Source organism: Cebus imitator, unplaced genomic scaffold, assembly GCF_001604975.1.
Source record: "Cebus imitator isolate Cc_AM_T3 unplaced genomic scaffold, Cebus_imitator-1.0 Scaffold329, whole genome shotgun sequence".
NCBI lineage: Eukaryota > Metazoa > Chordata > Mammalia > Primates > Cebidae > Cebus > Cebus imitator.
Genome location: NW_016107644.1, coordinates 2,609,261 through 2,618,579, shown reverse-complemented (window position 1 = coordinate 2,618,579; position 9,319 = coordinate 2,609,261). Strand labels below are relative to the sequence as shown.

Genomic DNA, 9,319 nt, shown 5'->3' with positions numbered 1-9,319 from the left:
GGGTGGCACTAATCCATTCCCGAAGGATCAAGGAGGTGCCACTACAGGAGAACAGCATGAGGGGGTGGCACTAATCCATTCCCGAAGGATCTAGCCTGTGACCGAGTTACCTCCCACCAGGGTCCACCTCCAGCTTTGGGGATCACAGTTGGACATGAGACTTGGTGGGGACACAGATCCAAACCATAGCAAAGGGCAGGGCCTGTGGGGAAGAGGGCTCCGAAGAGCCTGGTGGGTTTGGAAGAGAGGGAGTCTTGATCAGGGGTTCTGGGGCGTTTAGACCAGGGTCGGCAAGCTTTTCTGGTAGCTAGTAAAGAGTCTTATCTTTGTGGGCCACACGCTCTCCGCCAGCTGCTAACTCTGCAGTAGGAGCCTGAGCTCAGCACAGTCCATCAGAGAGAACCAGCGGCGCCCTGTCCCACAGAGCTCACTCACAGGCCTGCTGGGAGTGGGCTTGGCCGGGTGGTATTGTGACCTACAGTCACTTGGAATTTTAAAAATGTATTTTTAGGCTGGGCATGGTGGCTCACGCCTGTAATCCCAGCACTTTGGGAGGCCAAGATGGTTGGATCACAAGGTTAGGAGTTCAAGACCAGCCTGGTCAACATAGTGAAACCCCATCTCTACTAAAAATACAAAAATTAGCTGGGTGTGGTAGAGAGGCTGAGGCAGGAGAATCTCTTGAACTGAGGAGTCGGAAATTGCAGTAGACGAGATCATGCCACGGCATCCCAGCCTTGGCAACACAGTGAGACTCCGTTTCAAAAGAAAAAAGAAAAAAAATATATTTAAAAATCTATTCTAAATTTTAAATTGGCGTCTTGGGTAGAATTCCACAGACAATTCTTGAGGCCATATCTTAACCACTTCCACAGGTTACTTACTCTATTTGGTGGTTAACTCTGCTTGTTATGACATGGTGAAGTTGAACAGCAGGTTATGCCCCTAATATGTTTTGTAGATAGAATTAGATTAATTTTTTTGCCACGATGTTCTGCTTATGTTGCGTAACCATTCCATTTTTCAGGCTGAATAACTATAAAAAGTCTTGGCTGTACAAAGCGGGGTCTCTGCTTGTGATCGGACATCTCCTGGTGAATGCCGCCTACTCGGCCACCGCCCTGTATGTGTCCCATTTCAACTACCCGGGCGGCGTGGCGATGCAGAGGCTACACCAGCTGGTGCCCCCCCAGACAGGTTGGTGCTGGGGGCTCTGGCTGGGGACTGTTGTGGCTCTGACCGGGGGGATGGGGTCTGACAGCAGGCATGGTTTTCCTAGATGTCCTTCTGCACATTGACGTGGCAGCTGCCCAGACAGGTGTGTCTCGGTTTCTCCAAGTCAACAGCGCCTGGAGGTAGGACCCACACACAACACGACCCTCCTGGAGGCCATGTGAGGGCCCCGTGCCACCCGGGGTGGGGAGACAGGACGGTGCAGGGCAATGTGGACCCTGGGCAGGACCACTGGCTCTCATCCTGCAGGTACGACAAGAGGGAGGACCTGCAGCCAGGGGCAGGCATGCTGGCATACACGCACATCCTCATGGAGGCGGCCCCTGACCTCCTGGCCCTCTACAGGGACACGCACCGGGTCCTGGCCAGTGTTGCAGGCACCACAGGTGTGAGTCTGAACCTGACCCAGCTGCCCCCCTTCAACGTCCACCTGCAGACAAAGCTGGTGCTTCTGGAGAGGCTCCCCCAGCCATCCTGAGGTGCACTGGGCAGCCCTCAGCAGCCACAGGCCCTCCCAGAGCTGCTGTCGCTCCCAGTTTCCGCACAGTTGTGACAATTCAGAGAAGCAAATCAAAGCACTGTGCACATGGCTCCGACAGACACCAGAGCAGGGCCAGGGCCTCCTCTGTGGCTTCACCTGGGGCTGGCAGCGTCAGAGAATGAGGGGCCCGGGTCTTGTTGGCCCCCCGGGAGCCATTGGCCAGGGTGGCAGTGGCCTCAGGCCTTCCTGTAGGTAGGCAGGGTGGGTGACATAGTTGTCTGGCATCCAGACCAAGTGCCATTCGTGACTAATTGGGAGCAGCAGGCCCACCCGGGCACCTGTCTGTGAGGCTACGTGTGTCCTGGCCTCCTGGGGGATCTGTATTTTGGCAGCATCCTGCACCTGCTGCCTGAGGGTCTCTTGGGGCATCTAAGACAGCACCCCCTCTCAGGAGACCATGGTGGCCCGGGCTGACCCCCATCCGCCACCGCCCCTGCAACTGGTGTATTCATAGGCATCCCATCTCCATCACAGATGAAATTTTAGGAGATAAACACGTTCAAAAAGGAATGAGATAAAAAGAATAAGGCAATAAAATGTTGATTGGAACCTTGATATTACAGAAAAGAATGAGAATGGAAACTTTACTGTTTCCCGTGTGACAGCTTATCACACATTATAAATGCATGGTCAAGGGACAGTTTGGTGCTGTCAGCTTCCCTGACCATGCATGTATAATACACCAAAGTGCGTGTGGTGGTGCTGGGCACTGGAGCCAGGGGACTGGGTGCTGATGCACACACATGCACACACGCTCACGTGCACATACCACACACATGCACACACCACACACCATGCACACGCTCACATGCACACACCATGCACACTTATGTGCACACACCACTCACCATGCACACATGCTCACGTGCACACACCACACACACACCAACCATGCACATGCACACAACACACACCATGCACACACATGTGCATAAGGACACTTTTTTCCTGAGCTCTTTTTGAGAGTGTGTGATTGTTGGCCCAGGTGCCTTGGCACTGCCTCTCCACCTGGTGCCTCCTGTTGTCCCCACTGCATCCGGTGAACATTCGTGCAGACATTTCCTGACTCAACAGAGGCCAGATGGTAAGGCTGGAGAGCAGGCTTCCCGGCCCCTGAATCCCGCAGATGGCCCCCTCCTCCCCTGTCCGTCCACCTGTGTATCTCAGGTATTTACTGGTTATCCGCACTCATGTCACTGGGCACGTATGGATTGCTTCCCAACTCCAGTGGTCTGTGAACCGCTCCTGTCTTTAATGATTCTGGTGTTCAGAGATTTGCTAGTGGGAGCCCTGCCACACTCCGCCGGTACGCTATGCGCTGTGTCCTCTCCTTCGAGCACCTCCTCACAACCAGGCATGGCAGGGTGTCCTCTTGAGCCTCTGGCCTCGGCTGTTGCTCTGCGGAGCTTGGCCCCCTTTGGTAGGGAATGTATTAGAGACCGGGATCTCAACGCAGGTCTGCTCTATGCCACTGGGTGCCTGGGCTTTAGGCCCTTTCTGTGGACAGGCTGGGGAGGACGGGGGTGTACCGATGTGCAGACACACGCACGTATGTAATAATGCGTATACAGATCTGAAACAGCACAGCTGTGCCCGCATCTCGGATTCCGTCTTGCTTTGCAGGGTTCTCCCTGCACCCCTGTCCCTCCATCTCCACCCCCCCCATCTCCACCCTGAGGACCGTGACCCCCATCAACAGCAGCGTCCTCACACATCTGCTGGGGAGTCCAGCACACGCCTGCTCGGGAGCTCCAGTGCTGCTTTGGCACAGGATTGCAAAAACAAACCCGCCATCAAGAGGTTGGCATTTGGGCAGAGTTCACTCCTCGCCCACAACCGCAGGTGCATTGCGTGCTGCGCTGATGAGTTCCTTGGATTGGCTTCTCCACCGGCAGTGTGGTGGTGACTTCGTTGGAAATAGAGCTGGGTTCGCCCTTCCCGCTGGCTTTCAGTCTTTGCCTCCCACCCGACGCCCCATCCTGTTGGGTTTGTAGAGCATGACCGTGCTTCTAGATGTCAAAACTCCTAAGGGCAGGTGCTGGGAGCCACTCCCTCTGGTACCTCCTCCCCGATTTTTGGTAATGATCATAATTGTCTTCTGATTTATCTTGCGTGTGTTTAATTTTGTAAAGATAAATGTATATACATGTATTCCCTTTTTTATTAGACGTAGCTTTCTTTATATGCTGTTTTGCACTTTGGCTTTTTGGTTTGGTTTTAGAGATAGGGTCTTGCACTGTAAGCCAAGCTGTAGTACAATTGTGCAATCCTAGCTCACCACAGCCTCCATCTCCTGGGCTCAAGCCATCCTCCCACCTGAGCCTCCCAAGTAGCTGGGACCACAGGTGTGTGCCACCAAGCCCAGCAGATTTTTTAAAGTTTCTTTTTAGAGATGGGGTCTCACTGTGTTGCCCAGGATGGTCTTGAACACCAGGCTTCAAGCAGTCCTTCTGCCTTGGCCTCCTCAAGTGCTGGGATGACAGGCGTGAGCTCCCAGCCACACACTGGTTTGTTCACGTAATAGTCACTCCTGGAAATCGTAGTGTCACTTCTTGAGCAACTCTCCTCTGTGTGGGCAGTTCGCTTATTTCCAATATTTTGTAAATTCAAATAATGCTGCCATGCATAACCGAGTACCTTTGTATTTTCATTTGTTTGAGGCATGTCTTCAGGGTGAATTCAGAGGTAGGCAGCGCTGGGCCACAGGGGTGACTGCACCTGGGTTGGGTGGGGTATCGTGACATTCCCTTCACAGGGTGGTACCATTTTGCAGTCCCACAGGGTAATGGTGGTTCAGTGTAGTTTTGATCATTTTTCTTATGAGTGAAGTTGAATGTCTTTTCATAGGTTATTATTTTTTTTGTATTTTTTGTAGAGATGGGGGTCTCACTGTGTTGCCCAGGCTGGTTGTGAACTCCTGAGCTCAAATAACCTGCCTGTCTTGTTCTTCCAAAGTGCTGGGATTACAGGTGTGAGTCACTGTGCCCGGCTAGGGTTAATTTTTTAATATGTTGTGAGGTGTAGGTCAGTTGTTTTTTTTTTTTTTTGCCTATGAATATCCAATTGTTCTAACATCATTTTGTTGAAAACATTATCCTCAGTGGGGCATGCCTGTAGTCCCTGCTACTAGGGAGGCTGAGGCAGGAGGATCCCTTGAGCCCAGGCAGTTGAGGCTGCAGTGAGCTGTGATTGCACCACTGTATTCCAGCCTGGGTGACAGAGAGAGACCCTGTCTCTTAAGAAATAAAGATTGTTTTTTCACCACTGAATTGCCTTTGCACTTTTCTCAAAAATCAATTCACTCAGCCAGGCATGGTGGCTCATGCCTATAATCCCAGCACTTTGGGAGGCCAATGTGGGTGGATCACCTGAGGTCAGGAGTTCAAGACCAGTCTGGCCAACATGGTGAAAACCCATCTCTGCTAAAAATACAAAAACGACAGCCAGGCACGGTGGCTCACACCTATAATCCCAGCATTTTGGGAGGCCAAGGTGGGCAGATCACAAGGTCAGGAGATCGAGACCTTCCTTACTAACATGGTGAAACCCTGTCTCTACTAAAAATACAAAAAGTTAGCTGGGGGTGGTGGCATGTGCCTGTAGTCCCAGCTACTCAGGAGGCTGAGGCAGGAGAATCACTTCAACCAGGGAAGCAGAGGTTGCAGTGAGCCGAGATCACGCCACTGCACTCCAGCCTGGGCAACAGAGCAAGACTCCTTCTCAAATATATATATATATATTTATATGCAAAAGTTAGCTGGGCGTAGTGGTGGGCACCTGTAATCCCAGCTACTTGGGAGGCTGAGGCAGGAGAATCACTTGAACCCAAGAAGCAGAGTTTGCAGTGAGCTGAGATTATGCCACTGCACTCCAGCCTGGGCGACGAGCAAAATTTCATCTCAAAAAAAACCTGTATGATTCCAACTGTTTGACATTCTGGAAAAGGATTGCACTGGCCCACCTAGCCCTTCATAGCCATTGCCAACACCAGCCTATCCAGTGGGTCATCCCACCATTGCCAGTGCCATTGCCTCCACCACACTGGCTGTCCAGGGGCCAACGTGCCTGGCCCAGCACCGTAACTACCAGTATCCAAGTAAGCCACTGGGAGGCCCCAAAATCAGCCCACCTAGACCTGCTAACACTGGTGCCATTGTAGGCTGTCCTGGGGCCCAAGGCCAGGCATACTCAGCCCACTGCTGTCACCACTGAGGCCTGAAGACTGGCCTACCTGGATCTAAGTCCCCAGTAAAACATTGCCACTGGGCATAATGTCTCATGCCTATGATCCCAGCACTTTGGGAGGCTAAGGAGGGCAGATTATTGGAGGTCAGGAGTTTGAGACCAGCCTGGCCAACATGGCAAAATCCCATCTCTACAAAAAATACAACAATTAGCCAGGTATGTTGGTGCATGCCTATGATCCCAGCTTCTTGGGAGGCTGATGCAAAATTGCTTGAACCTGGGAGGTGGAGATTGCAGTGAGCCAAGATCACGCCACTGCACTCCAGGCTGGGCAACACAGCAAGACTCTGTCTCAACAAACAATAAAATGTTGCCACAGCCTCTACTAATTTCACCCTAAGCCACAGAAGAAATCACAGATACCGCTGACACCGTTTACAGCTGAAGAAATCTTACAGAGACTATACTATTGCATTCACCCAGAATAAAAGCCAAAGTGCCCTACCCAACCAGCACCATAGAAACATCTTCAGGAAAAGTCCTCCTCTATGAAAGCAGATTCAAAAAATTGGAGGAAGTGACTGTTACACCAAATGAGCAGATACCAACATAAGGACAAAGGGAACATGAAAAAGCAAGGAAATGTGACACCTCCAAAGGAACACAGCAATTCTTCAGAAATCCACTGGGGTGCACCTGTAGTCCCAGCTTCTCAGGAGGCAGAGGTGGGAAAATTGCCTGGGCCCAGGAGTTCAAGGTTGTATATAGTTCAAGTGAGCTATGATGGAACTGCTGCACTCCAGCCTGGGTAACAGAGTGAGATGCTGTCAGAAAGAAGAAGGGTAAGGAAGGGAGCTGTCAGAAAGAAAGGGGAAGGGGAAGGAAAGAGGAGAAAAAGAGGAGACGAAGAACGGGAGAAAGAAGGAGGGAAAGGAAGGAGAGGAAGGAAGAAGAATTCATGAAATCCAGGAAGAAGAATCCAAATTATTGATCGTAAAGAACCTCAGAGAAATAGAAAATGATTCTGAAAAGCAATGTAAAACTATCAGAAAAACAATTCAGAATATGAATGAAAAACATGGAAGAAGTAGATATCAGAAAAAATAACCAAACGTACTAAATTTAAAAATTCCGGAACTGAATAAGTCATTGAATAAAACACAAAATACATCAAAAACTTCAGCAATAGACTAGATCAAGCAGAAGAACTACAGAACTTGAAGGTGGGTCTTTTGAAATAACCCAGTCAGACAAAAATAATGAAAAAAGAATAAAAAACAATGAGCAAAACCTTTGTGACACATGAGACACCGTAAAGAGTCCAGAGTTTTGAATTGTTGGGGCCCAGAAGGCAAAGAGAGAATGAAAGGGTTAGAAAACCTGTTTAACAAAATAATAGTGAAAACCCCAAGTCTAGCAGGAGATTTACACATCCAGCTACAGGAGGCCCTGACAGCTCCAAACAGATGCAATGCAAAAAGATCTTCTCCACGGCACATTGTATTCAAACTGCCTAAAGTCAAACACAGAGAGAATTCCAAAATTAGCAAGAATTGAAAAAAACTAGTCACATATAAAGGAACCCCCATCAGACTAACAGCAGATTTCTCAGCAGAAGCTTTATAGGCCAGGACAGAATGGGCTGATACATTCGAAGTGCTCAAAGACCACTGGGTCAATGAAGAAGTTAAGATGGAAGGCCGCGGCTGGGTGCGCTGGCGCACACCTGTAATCCCATCATTTTGGGAGGCCAAGGCAGGTAGATTACTTGAGGCCAAGAGTTTGAGACCAGCTTGGCCAACATGGCGAAACCCCATCCCTACTAAAGACTACAAAAATTAGGTGGGTGTGGTGGCGTGCTCTGTAATCCCAGCTACTTGGGAGGCTGAGGCAGGAGAATCGCTTAAACCCAGGGGGCAGAGGTTGCAGTGAGCCGAGATCTCACCACTGCATTCCATTATAGGTGACAGAGTGAGACTGTTTAAAATAGAAAAAGATGGAAATTTAAAAAATTCTTAAATAAAAATGGAAATATGCCAGGCGTGGTGGCTCACACTTGTAATCCCAACACTTTGGGAGGCTGAGGTGGGCAGATCATGAGGTCAGGAGATCAAGACCAGCCTGGCCAGCATGGTAAAACCTCGTCTCTACTAAAAATACAAAAATTAGCTACGCATGATGATGCATGCCTGTAATCTCAGCTACTCAGGAGGCTGAGGCAGGAGAATCTCTTGAACCCAGGAGATGGAGGTTGCAGTGAGCTGAGATTGCGCCACTGCACTCCAGCCTGGTGACAGAGTGAGACTCCCTCTCAAAAAACAAAAAGATGTGTGTGCACCAAGAGTCCTGAAGAGCAGCAACTGGCGCACCAGCACCCAGAGCTCGGCCTCTGGACACCACACTCCAGGGAAGGAGGACTCCTTGGAGAAAGGAGACCACAATTCCAGGGCAAGGGCAGAGAAGACGGAGGATGAGTGTGGAGATCTTTTCCCTCAGAAAAGGAGTAAATGTTCAAAGAATGATGAGGACCTATCAAGAGGACCCAGAAGGCAGATCAAGGACTCCTCTAGCCAAATCTGGAGAATTGGGGAAAACGATAGATATGTTAATTCATAAATTATATAGGAAGCCCTGAGCCCATAACAGTATGAATCAGCAAATATGAAGTCTTAGGACGATGTTTGCATTGTCTCAGAGCCTCCACACAGTTTTTAATGGAAAATAACTTCCCAGTGGGAGCCTGGCAGACGCTGCCTTTACCACGGGAACAGGGTGGTTACAGCAGAAGGTGACCTTGGCATAACAGAGGAGAGTGCAGTCCCTTCAGTGACATTCTGCCAACATGCACGCCCCAGCCTAACTGTGAGGAGGTAACCCGCCTCTTTTCAGCATGAGCGCCGAGCTCACAGAAACCCAGGGAGCACTGGAAACCAAGAACTCATGTCTATGAATGCCACAGTCTTCAGAACTGAGTCTGTGTGCTAGAAGCCTGTGGCCAGGGCAGCCCACGTCACATGCTCTGTGGACCAGGGCCTGGGGTGGTCAGATGCGTGGGTCTGGGCCTCTGCTAGGGGAGGCAGAAGTGCCCACAGCCTCCTGCAGCCGCACCCCCTGAGTCCAGGGCCTGGGTGTTTCTGCCCCTTGGGTGTCTGAGGCTCCCCTGGTCCTCCTGCTTCCTCTCCAAACTCCTCTCGCACTCCTAACTCTGCCCTGCGGCTGCTGGTGTGACCTGAGGGGAGTTCCCGGGTTCCACACTATGCTGTGGTCGTAGAGGACTTAAGCCTGGGAATCAGGCTGGCAACTTTCTCTCCATGGCTCTGGGGAAAGGTGATTTGTATTATGCTTTCAACATTCCTATAG

The 9,319-nt window shown here is 50.5% G+C and overlaps 1 protein-coding gene across 1 annotated transcript in view; it reads left to right on the top strand.

The window, feature by feature from the left end:
* Positions 1 to 2,326, top strand: part of LOC108286805 (ALG12 alpha-1,6-mannosyltransferase) — a 15,895-nt gene extending 13,569 nt beyond the window's left edge. The window contains exons 5-7 of the mRNA XM_037730066.1: positions 1,028 to 1,197; positions 1,280 to 1,355; positions 1,483 to 2,326. Coding sequence (XP_037585994.1) covers positions 1,028 to 1,197; positions 1,280 to 1,355; positions 1,483 to 1,711 — 475 coding nt within the window. The 3' untranslated portion in view covers positions 1,712 to 2,326. The remainder of the gene's footprint in view (positions 1 to 1,027; positions 1,198 to 1,279; positions 1,356 to 1,482) is intronic.
* The last annotated feature ends 6,993 nt before the right edge of the window (positions 2,327 to 9,319 follow it).